Raw genomic sequence first — 24,529 nt, forward strand, 5'->3', positions numbered from 1 at the left:
CACCATCACACCACCTCCTCCATGCTTCACGGTGGGAACCACACACGTGGAGATCATCCGTTCATCTACTCTGCGTCTCACAACGACACGGCAGTTGGAGCCAAAAATCTCACATTTGGACTCATCAGACCAAAGGACAGATTTCCACCAGTCTAATGTCCATGGCTCGTGTTTTTTGGCCCAAGCAAGTCTCTTCTTATTATTGGAATCCTTTAGTAGTGGTTTCTTTGCAGCAATTCTACCATGAAGGCCTGATTCACACAGTCTCCTCTGAACAGTTGATGTTGATGTGTCTGATTCTTGAAGCATTTATTTGGGCTGGAAACTAATGAACCTACCCTCTGCAGCAGAGGTACCTCTGGGTCTTCCTTTCCTGTGGTGGTCCTCATGAGAGCCAGTTTCATCATAGTGCTTGATGGTTTTTGCGACTGCACTTGAAGAAACTTTTTAAAAGTTCTTGACGTTTTCCGGATTGACTGACCTTCATGTCTTAAAGTCGTTTCTCTTTGCTTATTTGAGCTCTTCTTGCCATACTATGGACTTGGTGTTTTACCAAATAGGGCTATCTTCTGTATACCACCCCTACCTTGTCACAACACAAATGATTGGCTCAAACGCATTAAGGAAAGAAATTATAAAAATGTACTTCTAACAAAGGCACATCTGTTAATTGAAATGCATTCCAGGTGACTACCTCGTGAAGCTGGTTGAGGGAATGCCAAGAGAGTGCAAAGCTGTCAGAATTGCAAATATAAAATATATTTTTTGTAACACTTTTTTTGGTTACTACATGATTTCATATGTGTTATTTCATAGTTTTGATGCCTTCGCTATTATTCTACAATGTAGAAAATGGCAAAAAATAAAGAAAATCCCAGGAATGAGTAGGTGTGTCCAAACTTTTGACTGGTATTGTATGAGTCCAGTTCTTGTTTTATGAACTCTTCCTGCTAGGTACATTTGATTTGAGATTGCTGCAGCTGAAGCAAGACTTTTGGTGCTACTGCCTGGGAGTAGGATTGTGCTACTTGTGTAAAGTCTTGTATGGTCTGAGAATATTCATGTTCTCGCTTTTCTTTTGTATGGAAAATGTGTTAATCTGACTATGTTCTACTTCAGCCAGTATGGCACTGGCCTGCTAAGTGTGATTTACATTTTGTGTTTCCTGGCAGAGTGTTGTATTCACCACCAGTGCTAATTTTCTCTGGCTGGGAGAAGAAGAAAAACACTTTCTAAACGTCAGATGCTCAACTCAACTTTCTATATGTGGAACTGACACATCTTTGATGATTTGTGGTTTAAAACGATTTTTGAGTGTGACAATAATAAAGATGGTTTTTATTATGTAAACGGTCTAGTAGACGGTGTAGTATCTACCATTCACGTATCAGGTTTGGTGCCATCCGATGAGACTGTGTGGGTCAGTGTTTGGTTTAGGTGCACTGCTGAAACACCAAGTTATTTGCATTGTATATTTGAATATTTACTATGTCTAAAAACGCTATCAAATCAGTTATTCTAGTACATACAAAAAACTGAAACATTTTCTGAAACGTTTGGTAAGAATATTTATTAAAAGCTTCTTTACATCACATAACCGTTAAGTATTCATGGTACAATGACTTGCGCTGTATAAAGGGCATGTATGGAGAAGAGCTCTGTAGTGTAACTGAATCTGGACAGGTTGGTTTTACGTTGTATTTTACACCCTGAGGGACAAGCGTGTTAGAGAATTAACATTGGAATACAGCGAAGACTCAGGGTATCACTTTGAAGTTGAGATGTTTAAGAGGTTTAAGAGCAACTTCATGTAAGTTGTTACCAGAAACCAGATATTATGGCATTTTGATTTGAGTAAGGAGATGGTTTGTATTCTGGCAATAATTGGTTTGTTTTTTGTAAAGCCTTGATTGGTTGACAAGTGATGCGTGCAAAATAGCTCTGCTTGTTACTACGACAACAGCTTGTCCCGCCTCCCTACGCCAACTTTGTTTACATCAAAACCAGAAAAATCTTAGTTAAAACTCAGGGATATAAAAATACCAGTATTAACATTTTAACTTAATATACACATTCCTATTTTGTACTATTAAATAATTATGTTGGTTAGTCCCTAGAAGTCTACTTTACTAACTATTCCTTTCCCTGTCAGCAATAACAATAGTGCATAATTGCCATTTAATGCACACAATGGTATTGCTGGAATACTTTCAATGGTTTATCATACAATGTAAAAACAAAAAAAGTGTTTTTTGATGAATTTTATAAAAAGAAAAGGAGAAAATGTCTTTTTTTTTTTAGGTCTTCTGGCATGGTTTGAGTTTTAGACATGACCCATAATAAGAAGTCCAATAATATGGACAATGTTTTGTCCAGCAAGTCCAACTACAAAGAACTGGTCTCACCTGTCCACAAATGATTAGTGCTGGAAGTAAAACAGAGAATGTACATCTGGATTATGAAATGATGCAGTTCTTGCCTCTGTGACCCTTCTTTCTGGATTTAGTCCGTGAGTCGTTGGGCGACATGGCCGTAACACGTGTTGGGAAGTCTTCAGTGTAGTATTGATACCTTCTAGGAACCCTGGGCTGGGGAATGAGCTGCCCCAGGAAGTAGCCTTCCTCCTCAGAGTCTGAGGAAGAGGAGGAGCAGGTGGAGCACCAGTCTTCCTCGTCAGCGTACAGGCCACCCAGGAAGCGGTCGCGATCCCGGTCACCCCGAGCCTGGAGGGAGTAGTCTGAAGTGGTGTGGGGATAGGTTGGTGGCCTGTGAGCACCAGGGCCAGGTTGGTTGAAGAGGGCCGCGTGGTGTTCCTGAAGGGAACTCAGACCATGTCCCTCGTAGGGCCTCTGCACCCGTTCCTTAGGCAGGAGGTTAAGAGCGTTGTCCGAGCGGGTTCTACGGTTGTGGTGGCGGCCGTGGTGGTGCCGGTGTGGCCTTTCGGGGTCCTCGTGGTGGTACACCCTCCGACGCGTCCTCTCACTCTGAGGAGGCTGACGCACCGCCAGGTTCTGGCAAGACCCGTTATCCACCGTGTCCTCGGAGAACTTGACCATCTGCTGGCCAGGTGGCCGTGTGGACTGGGACCTGCTCCTCCTCAACACTGGCAGCTGAAGGTGAGGTGGTGGAACCTCCTGTTTAGGAGGGAGGGGTGGGAGGGGCAAAGACACCGGCCCCTGTACCCTCTGCGCCCCCCTCCGCACCTCCTCTTCCTCCTGGTCTGCTGCCCCCTCCTGGTGATCCAGAGAGTTGGTGCTGCGGTGGAGCATGGAGGAGTTGAGGGTGCCCATGAGGCTCATCTTCTCACAGTCTTCTGGGTCCAGCAGGTTGTGGAGAGAGTAGAGGATCTGACCCTCCTTACTGTCTCCATCCGCTGACGCACCTGGGAGGACAGGACAATATAAAGCTGTGTTACTCGACAGAAGCAGGAAAACAAGAGTTATTTACTGTAGCTATTTTGTTTAATGGCTTTTCATACTATCTTTTCCTGTTCCATGTAAATCTCCATTATTAGACTGGAATGAATAACTGATCGCCGACTGCCTTTACCAGACTACTTTCACCAGAAGTTCACCAAACACTGTTTTACAGTGAACAAAGAAGCACATGTGATATGAACACTTACCAGTGATGTTAGAGAGGGCTAGAGAGTCCATGGAGTCTCCAACACTGTGCTCAGTCTTCCTCAGCTCGTCTGTGATACACTCCAGAGAGTCTTCACACCACTGCCTGGGGTCCAGCATCCATAACCCTGCTCCCCCAGCGCTAACCCTCTGGTCCATCAGCCCCTGGTCCAGCTCCAGATCATGGATCTTTCTGGCACTAGCAGGGCCCGGATGGCTTCCGTAAGCCGAATCCCCAAGCCCGTCTTGGGACTGTGCCCAGTACATCTCAGGCAGGTGCTTCTTACTGACCAGCCCATCCTGGGACTGGGCCCAGTACATCTCAGGCAGGTGGCTCTGGTTCGTGGGACTGGTGGTGGTGGAGGCTGGTTTAGTCTCAGGCTTCAGCCAGGGTTCGGCTGACCTACTGGTGCCGGGTTCCTCTGAAGGCTGCGTCTGGAACACCCCGGGGCGGGCCCCGAACTTGAGCAGGAGCTGTGTCATGTAGTCCTCGTGTTCGGCCCACTCCTCTGGATCCTCCGGAGCGTCCTCTCGGTCCCTCCAGGTGTGCTCCTCGGTGAAGCCCATGTGGGACAGCTTTTGACCCACAATATCCATTTCTCTGTCCCCTCTGTCTCCATATAGACTAGGAGTCTTGTTATAGTCAGCCACTGCAACCGGGTTGAAGAGCTGGGACTGCCTCCACTGTTCAGCCACCGGGTGGCTGCTCTTGCCCATGTGACTCTGGCGGGATTCACGAGAGCCGGCGGACTGGAAGACCGAGTCGGAGGAGTCTGAGGCGTAGACGTCCTCTCCCAGGCTGCAGGCCTTGGAGCAGTAGATACGGCCCTGCCTGGGAAGGAAGGGACAGCCCAGCAGGGAGCTCTTACACTGGGCACAGCAGAAACACGTGTCTGTAGCGTGCCAGTGGACACCCTCGTAGGTCATCTGGGCATGGTCCACTCCTGGTGGAGGCAAGAAGGGAGGGAGAGAGGAATGGAGGGAAGAGAGGGAGAGGTGGTGAATGTAGAGCAACATCTTTAAAAGGCTTCAGCAACAGGCTACACATTATGTCAACAACTCATAGTAGATTGACCACATATGAACCAGAGATATTGACTCACCTATATTCTCCCCGCAGGCTTCACAGTACTCCGCGTACAGAGACTCGAAGCAGCCGCAGCAGTAGGGGCGGCCATCTTTCATGATGTATCGCTGACCGCCGAGCACCGTCTCACACTCGAAACAGGCAAAGTGCTTCATGTGCCAGTGACGCCCCTCGGCCTCCGTGCACTCATCTGAAAAAATTATCTGAGAGGGGGGGATAAACAGACATGTTTAAATACTGTCTGCTACTTATAGAATAATTAGGAAACAGACAAACACAAGATGAATTCAACTTCAGTTACTAAATGTGCAATAAGTTTATTGGTCATGTCATGACGTTGGCCTGTGGGTAAGGTTTATGACCCCCCCCACCATAAACCCCTTTCTCCCTTCCCTCTCTCTTGACTCTATAGAGGGACTCTTGAATAGCCTTTGTTAAAGAGATTCTGGGAACATCAGAAGGTGGGGGGAAATGAACCATATTTTGGTAATCCAACCAGTTGAACGTATGTGTTGGTACTTAATGAATATGATGTCAGTTCGGTTGTCATCTGAGACATTCTCATCAATGATAGGATGACATAAACGATACAGTGGAAACTCTACACATTATAGTTATCAGATTCACATGGAATTGTTGTGCAATTTTAAATGTTTGAATATAAAATTGTTGGTGAAAAGATTAAATTTAATTTTAGCTTCCAATTGAGAGATTTGGGTTTTCATAAGGTTAGGGCTCTGCTCAATCAGTGGCCCGCCCCTGTGAAGAGACATGGGCTATAAACTATGAAACACACCCTTCTCCCTCCACTATATAAAAGCCCTTGACGAAAATGTAACCTCCTATTCCGGGTACATTAGGATGAAGGTCCGATGTCAGAAGGGTTCATATAATAACTACAGAACGAAGCCAACCTCAGCGTGAGCTTTGGTTGCGAATGGTATGAATTTTTAACTCTTATTCACTACAGAAGTGATACCTCCTAGCCGTTGAGTTAGCAACAGCAGCTGCAAACGTGGGCTAGGAAAGAACAGACAGAGTATCCCATCTACCACACAATGACGGTACTACAACGTATCCAATTTACCACCAGAGACATTCTTCAAAGGACTCTGTTGGGCAACGCGGCCTTCCATCTACCACCAACCTACCGAAGCGCAGCTCAGAGTAAATATTTATTGCATTTTCAAATGGGCGGTAATTTAGAATGCAGAAGATTCTGTATTTACGATAGAGTAGCTGCCTACGGCCCAATAGAGACATCGCTTCTCCCTTTGTTCTTCAGTCTTCCCGCTCTTTCACTCAAACCCAGCCCCCTTTTCTTTGGGTAACCAGCTGTCATATCTGTTCCGTCCGCAAGGGGCATTTTCCTTTATGATGTCATTTGTAATCAAGGTATGACTCCTTCTGTGTATATGTAATTCTGTGTGATTAGTTAGGTATTTAGTAAATAAATAATTAAACCCAATTTTGTATTGCTGATTCAACTTGTTAGCCAGGGTTCGTGAAGATATCTGAAAGTTGTAAATTCTTGGTTGAGACTGAGATAGGATTAATATTGACTGCCATTGATATAAAATATTTAAGAGTCTTTAAGAGTTTATTCGGAAGATAACAGCTCTATAAATATTATTTTGTGGTGCCCCGACTTTCTAGTTAATTACATTTACCTGATTAGCTCAATCAGGAAATTTTAATTACAGAGAAAAGATTTTATAGAATAGCATGTCCTATCACTTAATCCGGCATACAGTCACATCGTTTCAGTAGGCTACTGTCTATCTCCAGTGTTTAATGAGCAAACTGACTAAAGCCTAACTACTGTACTCTATGTTGAAAAAAAAGTCTGCCATTGTTTCAAGCCAACACTTCAATGTTTCATGTCTGCAATGAATTAACCTCATCACAGATTATGGATCACACACACACACAGTGATCTCACCTCATCGCAGGCTGAGCATCGTGGTTTCAGCAGCTCAGCGTGGTGTCGTCCACAGTGGATCTTTCCATCCTGGTGGAAGTAGATAAGGTCTACCAGTAGCTCCTGACACGTGGCGCACGCAAAGCATGCTGGGTGCCAGCACGGCCCCGGACCCGCCCGCGATGCAAAGATGGCCATCTCTCCTCCACTAATGCCCTCACCACACTGTGGATAAAACAACATGTTTTAAACGATGGGTCCTCAGTCCACACAAAAAACCAAGGAATGAGTCAATTGTTATGGTGTTTGTGTCCTTGTGTCTGTGTTGTTTTGTTCTGTACATGTTTAAGTAAAACCAAACAATATAATATAGTCTCATCCCTTCAGATTGTATGATTCCAGAAAGCTCACCAGAGCATGTCTGAACGTACAGTCATCAGTCTTTAAATAACTACTGCCAGACCTGGGTTCAAATACTATTAGAAATCTTTCAAATACTTTAATTGCTTGCTTTAACCTGCCTAGAGTGACAGATGGGCAGTGGTCCCATTGTGCTAGGCTAGCTCAATCAAGCCAGGCTAAAGTATTTGAAATTATTTCAAATATTATTTGAACCCAGGTGTGAGCACTAGGACCACAGGACACCACAGCTGTTGTCCATTATTACCAAGCCACCATCGGCCTTGGAAACCGGGGTGTTGTGTGTCCCCTGAAGGTACAGCAATCAAAACTACAGCTATGGGCAAAGCCACGCCGCTTTGTGAGTCTCTCTCTCGCTCTCTCTCTCTGTCGTGCTCTCTCTCGCTCGCTCTCTCTTTCTATGTCTCTATGTCTGTCTGTCTGTCGCTCTCTCTCTCTATGTCTATGTCTCTCTCTCTGTCTCTGTCTGTACGGGTAGTATTCCAACATGCCAGTACTCAGTCACTCAAACCAGCCATGCCTTTACAACATGCCAGTCACTAGTCTAATAGGATGTGGTCACTAGTCTAATATGATGTGGTCACTAGTCTAATAGGATGTGGTCACTAGTCTAATAGGATGTGGTCACTAGTCTAATATGATGTGGTCACTAGTCTAATAGGATGTGGTCACTAGTCTAATATGACGTGGTCACTAGTCTAATATGATGTGGTCACTAGTCTAATAGGATGTGGTCACTAGTCTAATAGGATGTGGTCACTAGTCTAATAGGATGTGGTCACTAGTCTAATAGAATGTGGTCACTAGTCTAATATGACGTGGTCACTAGTCTCATAGGATGTGGTCACTAGTCTAATAGGATGTGGTCACTAGTCTAATAGGATGTGGTCACTAGTCTAATAGGATGTGGTCACTAGTCTAATATGACGTGGTCACTAGTCTAATATGATGTGGTCACTAGTCTAATAGGATGTGGTCACTAGTCTAATAGGATGTGGTCACTAGTCACATAGGATGTGGTCACTAGTCTAATAGGATGTGGTCACTAGTCTAATAGGATGTGGTCACTAGTCACATAGGATGTGGTCACTAGTCACATAGGATGTGGTCACTAGTCCACAGTGATCAGAAAGGACTTATGGGATGTGGTCACTAGTCCACAGTGATCAGAAAGGACTTATGGGATGTGGTCACTAGTCCACAGTGATCAGAAAGGACTTATGGGATGTGGTCACTAGTCCACAGTGATCAGAAAGGACTAAATTAGTTTTTAAGGCCCTTTAACATGCCAAACTATGACCATTACATTTCACAAGCTGGAACTAAATCTATTGTACAGCACTAAGTCTTTTTAAACAGGATCTGAAGTCTTTCAACAAGCCAAACTGTGATCAATTCTATTCACAAGCTTTGGCAATATAAAAATGTGTTTCCCATGCCAAAAAAAAGCCCATTGAATTGAGAGGGAGGGAGCGAGAGAAAGAAAGAGAGAGTTTATTGTACAGTCTGTAGAGCACTGGGTTAACGGGTGCCTGCTGACCAGTGGTACAGTTAACCTTGTTAACATTTCTTTTTGACTGCAGGAAATTGGGCCCATTCTTTTTCCTGGAATAACTTCCACGCTCGGGTTGAGCATGAGCTCCTAATGTCCACACTTCCTCCTCTCTGCTCCTTCTGAGTGGGTTAGTTGTTAATGAGACAGACTCTGCCCTTGATTAAATCCTCACATTATCACTTGAGCTTTAGGGTCCCAAATGGCACCCTATTCCCTACATCGTGGCCTACTTCTCTCTGGGCCCTGGTCAAAAGAAGTGCACTATGTAGTGAATAGGATGCCATTTAGGACGCATACATTTAGAATAGAACAGAGCGAGGCCAAAGGGGGTCGGTAAGTCTTGAAATAAACAACTAATGTACTGCCCTGTGTTGTTAGCTTGTTGTCGTTTCCTGCTCTGCCTAGCAGGAAGAGCTTCAGGAGGAAGAAGCAGCTCTATATAGGATTGCTGCTCTGCCTACAGGAAGAGCTTCAGGAGGGAGAAGCAGCTCTTTATAGGATTGCTGCTCTGCCTACAGGAAGAGCTTCAGGAGGGAGAAGCAGCTCTTTATAGGATTGACATGTAATGAGGAAGGGAGAGACATATTTACTGGCTTTAACGTCATTTGGGAGAGATTTTCTTACTCACGTCCCAGACTTGTATTGAAATGTTTTATAAGATATCGATAGAGTTTGTACTCGCAGTGTGGGTGGGTGTGCATGTGTACGAACGTGTGTGTATGGTAATGTACATGTTCACAGAGTGTGTGTTGCAGGGCTCGGGGGAGCATCCTGGGGGTTCCTCTCCCCAGAGCCTCTCTCTTTCTCTGGACACTGAACATGTGGAGCTCCCTCTTCTCCTCCTCACTGAGAGAGTGGCAGTACCGTACCTGGGAGGGAGGGAGAGAGAGAGAGAGCAGGAGGGAGAGAGAAAGAGAGAGAGAGAAATAACACCAACTCAGATTTTACCCAACAGATAAAACCTAAACCCTCACTGCTTCCACCACAGATGTATTTTATGGTTATGTTATGGAAGGTGTTCTTCCCCTGGAGGCTCACCCCAAGGTTGGCATGAACGTGCACACATCAAGCCTGATGTTTAGAGCAGACAATTACCACACAGATAAATAAAAACGAGCGGAAGACTAACAACCAACAATGGGCCTTGTGGTTCCCTAACAACAGCAAACAACGCTGGTACACAACGAGAGCCCTCGGAGCGCCGCTCTCTAAACGTTCTCTGGTGTGTGTGTGTGTGTGTGTGTGTGTGTGTGTGTGTGTGTGCCCTACTTTACGGAGGCCTTGTAAACCACAGCTATGCCTGGAATCTCCCCTTCTCCCCTGCTGCAGTATGCCGCTCTGCTCTGAGCCTGGCAGCAAACATCATAAAGTCACTCAGTCAGACGCTTTATTGTTCCAAGGAACAAACGCCTGCCCACCTACAGGACTGGAGCAGAGCAGTCAAAGATGCCCTCTGTGATAGCCTCACATAGCCCCTCTGCACATCTCCCAGGGTAAACTGTGCTGACTAAAGGCGTGGTTTACAATGTGGGTCCAAGGAGTGCTGGTTTACAATCTAGAAAGACATTACAAGGATCCGGTTGTGTTTAAATGCAGTTATGCACCATATGTTACTATGGCGATCGTAGTAGGCGATGTGAGTGGTTTGTCTTTACTAGAATACCTCCACTGTGACGAGGTGACATTCTTTAGTCACCATTAACCTGGCCCGATCCCAAATCTGTGTGGTTAAAGCCATCTCCGCTGACTATCACTGTCTGGGTGAAGCACATTCAGATCTGGGACCAGGGCCTGTATTCACAAAGAGTGTCTAGGATCAGGTTTGTGAATACTAATCTCTCATGGACAGATGTATGTGAATTGAACTGGTACTGTAGAATCTGTTGGAATTGGAATGTGATCTGTGGGATAACGAGGAGCAGTAGGTGTTTTGCAGGTTATTCGGACTAATCACGATTTTGCAGGTGTTAGCATCCTTCGAATTTGGAAGGGGAGGGGACATTCAACCCGTAACTTGCACCGAGAGAGGGTGGAGCTCCTCGTTCTGGTTCCGTTCCTCGTTCTAGCATCTCTTAATTCCTTCTCTTAACACTTATGGACCCAGAACCTAATCAAGCAGCTGACCCATTACCTGAGACTTTAGTTCTGGGTTAACCGAGACTATGTGAATACAGACTCAGTAGATTAACTCTCTGTCCTGGGTTCAGTTCTTACCTCATTGTCATGAGGGGGCAGCTGGTAGAGCAGACCCAGTAGATTAACTCTCTGTCCTGGGTTCAGTTCTTACCTCATTGTCATGAGGCGGCAGCTGGTAGAGCAGCTGTCTGATCCTGTGTTTCTCTCCAGGACTGTTGACGTAGGGGACCTTGTCCTCCGGAAGACAGGAGAAATACTGCTGTACCTGGGGATGGGGGGACGGAGGGATGGGGGGAATGGTTAGAACAGTCTTAGTTCTGTCATACTGCAAATCCACCTTCAATCACACATGTTCCAGGTTGGTCTTAATGGTTCAGTAGTTCAGTTGGAGGGTGATGCTCACCCTAAAAGACCAGGCATACCTCCAGGATCTGTACTGCCCTGCAACATAAATACCCCACTGGGCTCCAGGACAAGAGCACAATCACAGCTGCTTAAAGAGCTTTGTTCGGGCCAGATCCACCATGGTATGCCAACAAAGGCCAGGGTCAGTCAGTCAGTCACAGTCAGTCAGTGGAAAATCACTCAGGTCACAGTTCATACAAGACTGGTGCTTCCGTTGACTGATTGACCATTTTTAAAATAGTTATCCCACCAACCAACTACCTTCTCTTGATGAATGTTTCCACCTCTCCACCATGAGTTCATGACTATCTATGAATATGAAGACCCTGTTTTACCTCCACACATTCTAGAGGTGTAGAGAGTGAAGGGCTGGGAAACATGGGGGACTGGTTGGGGGGGGAGTAAGGTTACAAAAACAAGGTATTTGGCTTGGGAGGCCTCCTGTTGATTTCAGACCTTCATTACTTCCATGTGTGCTCATGGTTAATGAGAGGGTGGGGGAGAGATAGAAGGAAGAGCGAGAGAGAGAGAGAGAGAGACAAGAGCTTTTGGGAAAGAGAGAGAGAGAGCTTTGGGAAAGTGCCACATAGCCTGGAGTCAGAGGCCAGCACTGTTTGCAGTCGGAGCTGAACTGTAAAGAAAGCAGCCAGTGTTAATGATGCTACAGCCACACAGTCAGTATCACTAGGAAGGAGGCATAAAACACTCTCAACCACTCTAGCCCCACAGGCTAACAGGCCACAGTAACGATCTGCTGAGGTTGCATGTTACTGCACTAACTGAAACAGGATGTGAACATGTTTTTATAATAGCTTGTACACTCTTAGAACCCTTTTAGGTTCTACACAGCACCTTCGGCTGTCCCCGTAGGATGATCCCTTGAAGAACCCTTTTGAGTTCCATGTAGAACCCTCTTCTACATGGAACTCAAAATGGTTCAACCTGGAACCGAAAAAGTTTATTCTAAGGATTGAACCTACCTGGAACCAAAAGGGGTTCTCCCATGGGGGCAGCTGTAGAACTGTTTGGAACCTTTTTTTGTAAGAGTGTATAGTTGATGCCACATTGGGACTTAATAGACTTCCGGTGCCGACAGAGATGGCCGCCTAGGTTCCTAGGAAACTATGCAGTATTTTGTTTTTTTACGTGTTATTTCTTACATTGGTACCCCAGGTAATCTCAGGTTTCATTACATACAGTCGGTAGGATAAGAGCAACGTCAACTCAACATCATTATGACCAGGAATACGACTTTCCCGAAGCGGATCCTGTGTTTTGCCCACCACCCAGGACAATGGATCGGATCCCATCCGGCGAACCAAAACAACGTCACCGTAAAAGGGGCAAACAAAGCAGTCTTCTGGTCAGGCTCCGGAGACGGGCACATTGCGCACCACTCCCTAGCATACTACTCGCCAATGTCCAGTCTCTTGACAACAAGGTTGATGAAATCCGAGCAAGGGTAGCACTCCAGAGAAACATCAGAGACTGTAACGTTCTTTGCTTCACGGAAACATGGCTCACTCGAGTGACGCTATCGGAGTCGGTGCAGCCAGCTGGTTTCTTCACACATCGCGCCGACAGAAACAAGCATCTTTCTGGTAAGAAGAGGGGCGGATGGGTATTCCTTATGATTAACGAGATGTGATGTGATCATAACAACATACAGGAACTCAAGTCCTTCTGTTCACCTGACTTAGAATTCCTCACAATCAAATGTCAACAGCATTATCTACCAAGAGAATTCTCTTCGATTATAATGACAGCCATATATATTCCCCCCCAAGCAGACACATCGATGGCCCTGAACAAACTTTATTTGACTCTATGTAAACTGGAAACCACATATCCTGAGGCTGAATTCATTGTAGCTGGGGATTTTAACAAGGCTAATCTGAGAACAAGACTCCCTAAATTCTATCAGCATATCGATTGTGCAACCAGGGCTGGTAAAACCCTGGATCATTGTTATTCTAACTTCCGCGACGCATATAAGGCCCTCCCCCGCCCTCCTTCCAGAAAAGCTGACCACGACTCTATTTTGTTGCTTCCAGCCTATAGACAGAAACTAAAACAGGAAGCTCCCGCGCTCAGGTCTGTTCAACGCTGGTCCGACCAATCTGATTCCACGCTTCAAGACTGCTTCGATCACGTGGATTGGGATATATGTTTCGCATTGCGTCCAACAACAACATTGACGAATACGCTGATTCGGTGAGCGAACTGAAAGCGCAAACCACTGCTTTTAACCAGGGCAAGGTGACCGGAAACATGACCGAACAGTGTAGCTATTCCCTCCGCAAGGCAATCAAACAAGCTAAGCGTTAGTATAGAGACAAAGTAGAGTTGCAATTCAACGGCTCAGACACAAGTGGCAGGTTCTACAGTCAATCATGGATTACAAAAAGAAAACCAGCCCCGTCACGGACCAGGATGTCTTGCTTCCAGACAGACTAAATAACTTCTTTGCTCGCTTTGAGGACAATACAGTGCCACTGACACGGCCCGCTACCAAAACCTGCGGACTCTCCTTCACTGCAGCCGAAGTGAGTAAAACATTTAAACGTGTTAACCCTCGCAGGGCTGCAGGCCCAGACGGCATCCCCAGCTGCGTCCTCAGAGCATGCGCAGACCAGCTGGCTGGTGTGTTTACGGACACATTCAATCAATCCTTATCCCAGTCTGCTTCAAGACATGCTTCAAGAGGTCCACCATTGTTCCTGTTCCCAAGAAAGCTAAACGACTACCGCCCGTAGCACTCACTTCCGTCATCATGAAGTTCTTTGAGAGACTAGTCAAGGACCATATCACCTCCACCCTACCTGACACCCTAGACCCACTCCAATTTGCTTACCGCCCCAATAGGTCCACAGACGACGCAATCGCAACCACACTGCACACTGCCCTAACCCATCTGGACAAGAGGAATGCCTACGTGAGAATGCTGTTCATCGACTACAGCTCAGCATTTAACACCATAGTACCCTCCAAACTCGTCATCAAGCTCGAGACCCTGGGTCTCGACCCCGCCCTGTGCAACTGGGTCCTGGATTTCCTGACGGGCAGCCCCCAGGTGGTGAGGGTAGGTAACAACATCTGGGAGGAGGTGAGGGCCCTCGGAGTGTGGTGTCAGGAAAATAAACTCACACTCAACGTCAACAAAACAAAGGAGATGATCGTGGACTTCAATAAACAGCAGAGGGAGCACCCCCCTATCCACATCGTCAGGACAGTAGTGGAGAGGGTAGTAAATGTTAAGTTCCTCGGCGTACACATCACGAGCAAACTGAATTGGTCCACCCACACAGACAGCGTTGTGAAGAAGGCTCAGCAGCGCCTCTTCAACCTCAGGAGGCCGAAGAAATTTGTCTTGTCACCAAAAGCACTCACAAACTTTTACAGATGCATAGTCGAGAGCATCCTGTCGGGCTGTATCACCGCCTGGTACGGCAACTGCTCCGCCCACAACCGTAAGGCTCTTTAGAGGGTAGTGAGGTCTGCACAATGCATCACCGGGGGCAAACTACCTGCCCTCTAGGACACCTACACCATCCGATGTCACAGGAAGGCCATAAAGATCATCAAGGACAACAACCACCTGAGCCACTGCCTGTTCACCCCACTATCATCCAGAAGGCGAGGTCAGTACAGGTGCATCAAAGCAGGGTCCAAGAGACTGAAAAACAGCTTCTATCTCAAGGCCATCAGACTGTTAAACAGCCACTACTAACATTGAGTGGCTGCTGCCAACATACTGACTCAACTCCAGCCACTTTAATAATGGAAATTGATGTCAAAATATATCACTAGCCACTTTAAACAATGCCACTTAATATAATGTTTACATACCCTACATTACTCATCTCATATGTATATACTGTACTCTATACCATCTACTGCATCTTGCCATCTGTATGTAATACATGTATCACTAGCCACTTTAAACTATGCCACTTTGTTTACATACCCTACGTTACTCATCTCATATGTACAGTGCCTTGCGAAAGTATTCGGCCCCCTTGAACTTTGCGACCTTTTGCCACATTTCAGGCTTCAAACATAAAGATATAAAACTGTATTTTTTTGTGAAGAATCAACAACAAGTGGGACACAATCATGAAGTGGAACGACATTTATTGGATATTTCAAACTTTTTTAACAAATCAAAAACTGAAAAATTGGGCGTGCAAAATTATTCAGCCCCTTTACTTTCAGTGCAGCAAACTCTCTCCAGAAGTTCAGTGAGGATCTCTGAATGATCCAATGTTGACCTAAATGACTAATGATGATAAATACAATCCACCTGTGTGTAATCAAGTCTCCGTATACATGCACCTGCACTGTGATAGTCTCAGAGGTCCGTTAAAAGCGCAGAGAGCATCATGAAGAACAAGGAACACACCAGGCAGGTCCAAGATACTGTTGTGAAGAAGTTTAAAGCCGGATTTGGATACAAAAAGATTTCCCAAGCTTTAAACATCCCAATGAGCACTGTGCAAGTGATAATATTGAAATGGAAGGAGTATCAGACCACTGCAAATCTACCAAGACCTGGCCGTCCCTCTAAACTTTCAGCTCATACAAGGAGAAGACTGATCAGAGATGCAGCCAAGAGGCCCATGATCACTCTGGATGAACTGCAGAGATCTACAGCTGAGGTGGGAGACTCTGTCCATAGGACAACAATCAGTCGTATATTGCACAAATCTGGCCTTTATGGAAGAGTGGCAAGAAGAAAGCCATTTCTTAAAGATATCCATAAAAAGTGTCGTTTAAAGTTTGCCACAAGCCACCTGGGAGACACACAAAACATGTGGAAGAAGGTGCTCTGGTCAGATGAAACCAAAATGGAACTTTTTGGCAACAATGCAAAACGTTATGTTTGGCGTAAAAGCAACACAGCTGAACACACCATCCCCACTGTCAAACATGGTGGTGGCAGCATCATGGTTTGGGCCTGCTTTTCTTCAGCAGGGACAGGGAAGATGGTTAAAATTGATGGGAAGATGGATGGAGCCAAATACAGGACCATTCTGGAAGAAAACCTGATGGAGTCTGCAAAAGACCTGAGACTGGGACGGAGATTTGTCTTCCAACAAGACAAATCCAAAACATAAAGCAAAATCTACAATGGAATGGTTTAAAAATAAACATATCCAGGTGTTAGAATGGCCAAGTCAAAGTCCAGACCTGAATCCAACCGAGAATCTGTGGAAAGAACTGAAAACTGCTGTTCACAAATGCTCTCCATCCAACCTCACTGAGCTCGAGCTGTTTTGCAAGGAGGAATGGGAAAAAATTTCAGTCTCTCGATGTGCAAAACTGATAGAGACATACCCCAAGCGACTTACAGCTGTAATCGCAGCAAAAGGTGGCGCTACAAAGTATTAACTTAAGGGGGCTGAATAATTTTGCACGCCCAATTTTTCAGTTTTTGATTTGTTAAAAAAGTTTGAAATATCCAATAAATGTCGTTCCACTTCATGATTGTGTCCCACTTGTTGTTGATTCTTCACAAAAAAATACAGTTTTATATCTTTATGTTTGAAGCCTGAAATGTGGCAAAAGGTCGCAAAGTTCAAGGGGTCCGAATACTTTCGCAAGGCACTGTATACACTGTACTCAATACCATCTACTGCATCTTGCCTATGCCGCTCTGTACCATCACTCATTCATATATCTTTATGTACATATTCTTCATCCCTTTACACTTGTGTGTATAAGGTAGTTGTTATGGAATTGTTTGGTTAGATTACTCGTTGGTTATTACTGCATTGTCGGAACTAGAAGCACAAGCATTTCGCTACAATCGCATTAACATCTGCTAACCATGTGTATGTGACAAATACAATTAGATTTGTTTTGATTTAATAGTCGACTGGTTTTAACAGAGAAAATAGAGGGAAGCAACTGAGACAAATATATTTCAACAACATTCCAGCAAAAACAAGAGGTAATAGGACGGTAGTACTATGAACCCCTAAACCATGGGATGTATAGCCTAGCCCTAGACTGACTCACTCTGAAACAGAACTCTAAACCATGGGATGTATAGCCTAGCCCTAGACTGACTCACTCTGAAACAGAACTCTAAACCATGGGATGTATAGTCTAGCCCTAGACCCTAGACTGACTCACTCTGAAACATAACTCTAAACCATGGGATGTATAGTCTAGCCCTAGACTGACTCACTCTGAAACAGAACTCTAAACCATGGGATGTATAGTCTAGCCCTAGACCCTAGACTGACTCACTCTGAAACAGAACTCTAAACCATGGGATGTATAGCCTAGCCCTAGACTGACTCACTCTGAAACAGAACTCTAAACCATGGGATGTATAGCCTCGCCCTAGACTGACTCACTCTGAAACAGAACTCTAAACCATGGGATGTATAGTCTAGCCCTAGACTGACTCACTCTGAAACAGAACTCTAAACCATGGGATGTATAGTCTAGCCCTAGACTGACTCACTCTGAAACAGAACTCTAAACCATGGGATGTATAGCCTAGCCCTAGACTGACTCACTCTGAAACAGAACTCTAAACCATGGGATGTATAGCCTAGCCCTAGACTGACTCACTCTGAAACAGAACTCTAAACCATGGGATGTATAGTCTAGCCCTAGACCCTAGACTGACTCACTCTGAAACAGAACTCTAAACCATGGGATGTATAGCCTAGCCCTAGACTGACTCACTCTGAAACAGAACTCTAAACCATGGGATGTATAGCCTCGCCCTAGACTGACTCACTCTGAAACAGAACTCTAAACCATGGGATGTATAGTCTAGCCCTAGACCCTAGACTAACTCACTCTGAAACAGAACTCTAAACCATGGGATGTATAGCCTCGCCCTAGACTGACTCACTCTGAAACAGAACTCTAAACCATGGGATGTATAGTCTAGCCCTAGACTGACTCACTCTGAAACAGAACTCTAAACCATGGGATGTATAGCCTAGCCCTAGACTGACTCACTCTGAAACAGAACTCTAAACCATGGGATGTATAGCCTAGCCCTAGACTGACTCACTCTGAAACAGAACTCTAAACCATGGGATGTATAGCCTAGCCCTAGACTGACTCACTCTGAAACAGAACTCTAAACCATGGGATGTATAGCCTAGCCCTAGACTGACTCACTCTGAAACAGAACTCTAAACCATGGGATGTATAGTCTAGCCCTAGACTGACTCACTCTGAAACAGAACTCTAAACCATGGGATGTATAGCCTAGCCCTAGACCCTAGACTAACTCACTCTGAAACATAACTCTAAACCATGGGATGTATAGTCTAGCCCTAGACTGACTCACTCTGAAACAGAACTCTAAACCATGGGATGTATAGCCTCGCCCTAGACTGACTCACTCTGAAACAGAACTCTAAACCATGGGATGTATAGTCTAGCCCTAGACTGACTCACTCTGAAACAGAACTCTAAACCATGGGATGTATAGTCTAGCCCTAGACTGACTCACTCTGAAACAGAACTCTAAACCATGGGATGTATAGTCTAGCCCTAGACTGACTCACTCTGAAACAGAACTCTAAACCATGGGATGTATAGCCTAGCCCTAGCCCTAGACTGACTCACTCTGAAACAGAACTCTAAACCATGGGATGTATAGCCTAGCCCTAGACTGACTCACTCTGAAACAGAACTCTAAACCATGGGATGTATAGCCTCGCCCTAGACTGACTCACTCTGAAACAGAACTCTAAACCATGGGATGTATAGTCTAGCCCTAGACTGACTCACTCTGAAACAGAACTCTAAACCATGGGATGTATAGCCTCGCCCTAGACTGACTCACTCTGAAACAGAACTCTAAACCATGGGATGTATAGTCTAGCCCTAGACCCTAGACTGACTCACTCTGAAACAGAACTCTAAACCATGGGATGTATAGCCTAGCCCTAGACCCTAGACTGACTCACTCTGAAACAGAACTCTAAACCATGGGATGTATAGCCTAGCCCTAGACTGACTCACTCTGAAACAGAACTCTAAACCATGGGATGTATAGTCTAGCCCTAGACCCTAGACTGACTCACTCTGAAACATAACTCTAAACCATGGGATGTATAGCCTCGCCCTAGACTGACTCACTCTGAAACAGAACTCTAAACCATGGGATGTATAGTCTAGCCCTAGACTGACTCACTCTGAAACAGAACTCTAAACCATGGGATGTATAGCCTAGCCCTAGCCCTAGACTGACTCACTCTGAAACAGAACTCTAAACCATGGGATGTATAGCCTCGCCCTAGACTGACTCACTCTGAAACAGAACTCTAAACCATGGGATGTATAGTCTAGCCCTAGACTGACTCACTCTGAAACAGAACTCTAAACCATGGGATGTATAGCCTAGCCCTAGACCCTAGACTGACTCACTCTGAAACAGAACTCTAAACCATGGGATGTATAACCTAGCCCTAGACTGACTCACTCTGAAACAGAACTCTAAACCATGGGATGTATAGCCTAGCCCTAGACTGACTCACTCTGAAACAGAACTCTAAACCATGGGATGTATAGTCTAGCCCTAGACCCTAGACTGACTCACTCTGAAACAGAACTCTAAACCATGGGATGTATAGTCTAGCCCTAGACCCTAGACTGACTCACTCTGAAACATAACTCTAAACCATGGGATGTATAGCCTAGCCCTAGACTGACTCACTCTGAAACAGAACTCTAAACCATGGGATGTATAGTCTAGCCCTAGACTGACTCACTCTGAAACATAACTCTAAACCATGGGATGTATAGCCTAGCCCTAGACTGACTCACTCTGAAACATAACTGTCATTGTTGGAAAACACTGAAAAACATTGACATGACGACCTGCGTTACCATGATTATTATTTGTCTTAAATCGTATAGATCAGTGTTGACTCCATCCTACTTTCTCCCCGCTCCTCCAGACGAACATTTCCAGGAGATCACAGGCACTCTGCAGGAGGGGCGAATGGCATGTCAGTATGTCTGTATTTATAGACTCCAGACATTAAACATTAAAGCCTGAAGTCTGGCTGCAGTTTGTTTGAGGATTTGTCTCGGATGGCCACACTTCTGTGTTCAGTCAGATCTCAGTGGAAGGCAGTGTGTGTGTGTGTGTGTGTGTGTGTGTGTGTGTGTGTGTGTGTGTGTGTGTGTGTGTGTGTGGAGGGGGGGGGGGGGGGGTTCTGTGTGTGTGTCACAGGAATTCTATGCCTGTGAGGGGTTGTTAGAATATCGAGGGCAGAGAGAGATATAGAATCTGTCAGGAGACATCAGTAGAGTTGGAGAATAGTCCTATTGCTGCTATTCTCTGTGTGCTGTAATGTCCACAGTTTGTGACACTGACAAATAGTGTGACTCTACATCTCACCACCAAAGGGATTTACAAATCAAATCAAATGGATCTATAAAGCCCTTTTTATGTCAGCATTCCTCCTGATCTCCAACAGTTAACATTAGGAGTGGACTGATTCCTCCTGATCTCCAACAGTTAACATCAGGAGTGGATTGATTCCTCCTGATCTGCAACAGTTACCATTAGGAGTGGACTGATTCCTCCTGATCTCCAACAGTTAACATTAGGAGTGGACTGATTCCTCCTGATCTCCAACAGTTAACATTAGGAGTGGACTGATTCCTCCTGATCTCCAACAGTTAACATTAGGAGTGGACTGATTCCTCCTGATCTCCAACAGTTAACATTAGGAGTGGATTGATTCCTCCTGATCTCCAACAGTTAACATTAGGAGTGGACTGATTCCTCCCGATCTCCAACAGTTAACATTAGGAGTGGACTGATTCCTCCTGATCTCCAACAGTTAACATTAGGAGTGGATTGATTCCTCCTGATCTCCAACAGTTAACATTAGGAGTGGACTGATTCCTCCCGATCTCCAACAGTTAACATTAGGAGTGGACTGATTCCTCCTGATCTCCAACAGTTAACATTAGGAGTGGACTGACTCCTCCTGATCTCCAACAGTTAACATTACGAGTGGATTGATTCCTCCTGATCTCCAACAGTTAACATTAGGAGTGGATTGATTCCTCCTGATCTCCAGCAGTTAACATTAGGAGTGGAATGATTCCTCCTGATCTCCAACAGTTAACATTAGGAGTGGATTGATTCCTCCTGGCAGGTCGGGGTCTAGTATTAGCCTATCTATGTGGATGGACATTCAGTTTGCCTGCTGTGTTTTGTGACATTCAGATATGGGTTACAACCAATGGTCACTGTGATGTGATCTGTCACCAACAGCTCCCCGCTACCTCTCCCCAGGAGGAGAGTCATGAACTGTTCCAGGTCCAGAGGCATGGTGAACTGGCCCCTTGTGTTCTACACTCAACGCTGCATCTCAGCCTCACCTCAGGAAGATGGCAACACCCTGTCACTTGGCTTTAAGTCCCTGTGACGTGTGTGTGTGTGTGTGTGTGTGTGTGTGTGTGTGTGTGTGTGTGTGTGTGTGTGTGTGTGTGTGTGTGTGAGAGTGAGAGTGAGAGTGAGAGTGAGAGTGAGAGAGAGAGAGAGAGAGAGAGAGAGATGCCCGTCCCAGTGTCACACCAGCCCTACCAGATGTTCTGTTTCCACCTCGAGCCGAAACTCTGGACTCATCCAACTCAATCCAATGGATGACAACACAGTATTGTCTATTGTCCATCATTATGTATCTCCATCATGTTATATTTACAGTCATATATCTCCATCATGTTATAGTTACAGTCATGTATCTCCATCATGTTATAGTTACAGTCATGTATCTCCATCATGTTATAGTTACAGTCATGTATCTCCATCATGTTATAGTTACAGTCATATATCTCCATCATGTTATAGTTACAGTCATGTATCTCCATCATGTTATAGTTACAGTCATATATCTCCATCATGTTATAGTTACAGTCATGTATCTCCATCATGTTATAGTTACAGTCATGTATCTCCATCATGTTATAGTTACAGTCATGTATCTCCATCATGTTATAGTTACAGGTTATAGTTACAGTCATGTATCTCCATCATGTTATAGTTACAGTCATATATCTCCATCATGTTATAGTTACAGTCATGTATCTCCATCATGTTATAGTTACAGTCATGTATCTCCATCATGTTATAGTTACAGGTTATAGTTACAGTCATATATCTCTATCATGTTATAGTTACAGTCATGTATCTCCATCATGTTATAGTTACAGTCATGTATCTCCATCATGTTATAGTTACAGTCATGTATCTCCATCTAATTTGACTGAAGGTGATGATGCTGTTGACCGTCATCTTGACTTAGCAGAGGCACCAAACACATATACACATGCATTAATTTACTGACTTTATGTGATGCCACTGAGGTGGTCGTTGTTAGCGACCGTAGTTACTGGAGAAGCTTGTGGTTGACTATTCAACAGACAAATGAGGATATGATGATGATGATGATGATGCCGTGCTGCTCACCTGTTCAGGTCTGAGTCCAGGCGGTACCCAGGCGTATTCCTCAAGGGCACAACCTGAGTCATCGTCTGACGTAGAGCTCCTCTGGAAGCCCATGGTCAGTTTCCCCAGCTTCCCCCCCGTCCGCTGCTCCATATCCAGGCCCCGGACACCCCCCGTTCGCTGCTCCACATCCAGGCCCCGGACACCCCCCGTCCGCTGCTCCACATCCAGGCCCCGGACACCCACCGTCCGCTGCTCCACATCCAGGCCCCGGACACCCCCCGTCCGCTGCTCCACATCCAGGCCCCGGACACCCCCCGTCCGCTGCTCCATATCCAGGCCCCGGACACCCCCCGTCCGCTGCTCCATATCCAGGCCCCGGACACCCACCGTCCGCTGCTCCATATGCAGGCCCCGGACACCCCCCGTCCGCTGCTCCATATCCAGGCCCCGGACACCCCCCGTCCGCTGCTCCATATCCAGGCCCCGGACACCCACCGGCCGCTCCAGGTTCATCACACGCGGGCGCTGCCCGAGGGAGACAGAAAAGGAGACGAAGTGTTATCAAATGCCCCCAAATTCAACGTTTAGAATAATTCCTCATTCAGTCAGTGGTTCTTCAGACTTTATATATCGGGAGGGACATCTCTATATCAAACGTTGTTGTCTGTTTCTGCTTTCCTGAAAACACTGGTCTGCTCTCGTATAGAAACAGAGCGGCAGGTAGCCTAGATCCTAGTGGTTAGAGCATTGGGCCAGTAACTGAAAGGTTCCTGGACCGAGCTGGCAAGGTAAAAATCTGTCATTCTGCCCCTGAACAAGGCAGTTAACCCACTGTTCCCCGGTAGGCCGTCATTGTAAATAAGAATCTGTTCTTAACTGACTTGCCTAGCTAAAGAAACAACAGTATCTGAATGGCAGGTTGTAGTTACAGTGGATGACAGGTTGTAGTGTGCCTATATCATGTACAGTGTGCCAATATAATCCTAGAGTTGAATCCCTACATGAAGTACCACTGTAACAGATACCTCCAACTCAGCATCGCTGCTGGAGGGCCTGGGTCTAACAGTGAGCTGGATGGATGCTCACAGCCCTCACTGTAGAGTTAAGACTGTGCAGTATATTAGACAGGTTAGTGGAGTACAGACTGACTGTTGGATCTGGTCTTATAATCATGATTAAATCCCCTTACATCACATGACACTGAACTGTACATTGAGTCAGAGACCTTTTGTACCGGTCACATCCAAAGCTGTGCGTGTGTAAAACATGTATTTAATACCTAGTGTGTGGCTTACAAGGACAGGACAGGGACAAGGACAGGACGCTTGTGGGACTGACACAGAGCGGTACATTCAGAGACCTGTTGTACTGGTCACAATCACAGTGAAACACTACTGGTTCATAGGTTGAGGTTGTATTGGGCACAGGGGGCTGGTGTCCATGACGACACCACAGTACACACGTAGGAGGACATGATATCTCCTCATATAACACAGCTTTGTGTCTGTGATTGTCTAAGGCACACACATCACTATTTCACAGAATCTCAGCCATTTTAGGTTCCTTTCAAAGCCTTTTAAAGGACCTGATAAGGAGGAGGTGTCGGGTTACATCAAGAGATGTTTATCACTTCAGTCTCTCTTCTCTCTTATCACTGTGTTCACCTACTTCAGAGCCCTCTCTCTATCCGCGTCGCAAATGGCACCCTATTCCCTATATAGTGCACTACTTTTGACCAGAGCTCTAAGGGAGCTCTATGTGCCCTGGTCTAAAGTAGTGCACTAAATAGGGAATAGTGTGCCATTTGGGATGTACGACTCTGTCGCTGTCAGATAACCTGGTTTAAGTCTTGGAGGTGTTAAAAACCCCACTTGTGTTTTGTTTGAGCTCCTTTGACGTGCAAATGAAGACCAGAATAGCCTGAGAAGAGCAC

General features: G+C 45.5%; 1 protein-coding gene across 1 annotated transcript; it reads right to left on the reverse strand.

Annotated features, from left to right (window-relative positions):
* Window positions 1–1,553: 1,553 nt before the first annotated feature.
* prickle1b (prickle homolog 1b) lies at window positions 1,554–22,729 on the reverse strand. Its single transcript, XM_036956919.1, has 7 exons — window positions 22,615–22,729; window positions 10,894–11,007; window positions 9,338–9,475; window positions 6,653–6,856; window positions 4,727–4,913; window positions 3,626–4,567; window positions 1,554–3,382 (listed from the first exon to the last, which is right to left on the reverse strand). The coding sequence occupies exons 1-7, from the start codon at window positions 22,705–22,707 to the stop codon at window positions 2,457–2,459; spliced, it is 2,604 nt and encodes an 867-aa protein (XP_036812814.1). The 5' UTR covers window positions 22,708–22,729; the 3' UTR covers window positions 1,554–2,456.
* Between the last annotated feature and the right edge of the window lie 1,800 nt (window positions 22,730–24,529).

Source organism: Oncorhynchus mykiss, chromosome 21 (genome assembly GCF_013265735.2).
Source record: "Oncorhynchus mykiss isolate Arlee chromosome 21, USDA_OmykA_1.1, whole genome shotgun sequence".
Lineage (NCBI taxonomy): Eukaryota > Metazoa > Chordata > Actinopteri > Salmoniformes > Salmonidae > Oncorhynchus > Oncorhynchus mykiss.

What these genes read in the sequence shown, in the direction of transcription:
- prickle1b (XM_036956919.1), bottom strand. Translation starts at nt 22,707, where the DNA reads ATGGGCTTCCAGAGGAGCTCTACGTCAGACGATGACTCAGGTTGTGCC. An exon ending in CTGGACTCAGACCTGAACAG is followed by an intron (nt 11,008 to 22,614) that starts GTGAGCAGCACG and finishes CCCCATCCCCAG; the next exon opens with GTACAGCAGTATTTCTCCTG. An exon ending in AGCCTGCGGGGAGAATATAG is followed by an intron (nt 4,568 to 4,726) that starts GTGAGTCAATAT and finishes TGCCTCCACCAG; the next exon opens with GAGTGGACCATGCCCAGATG.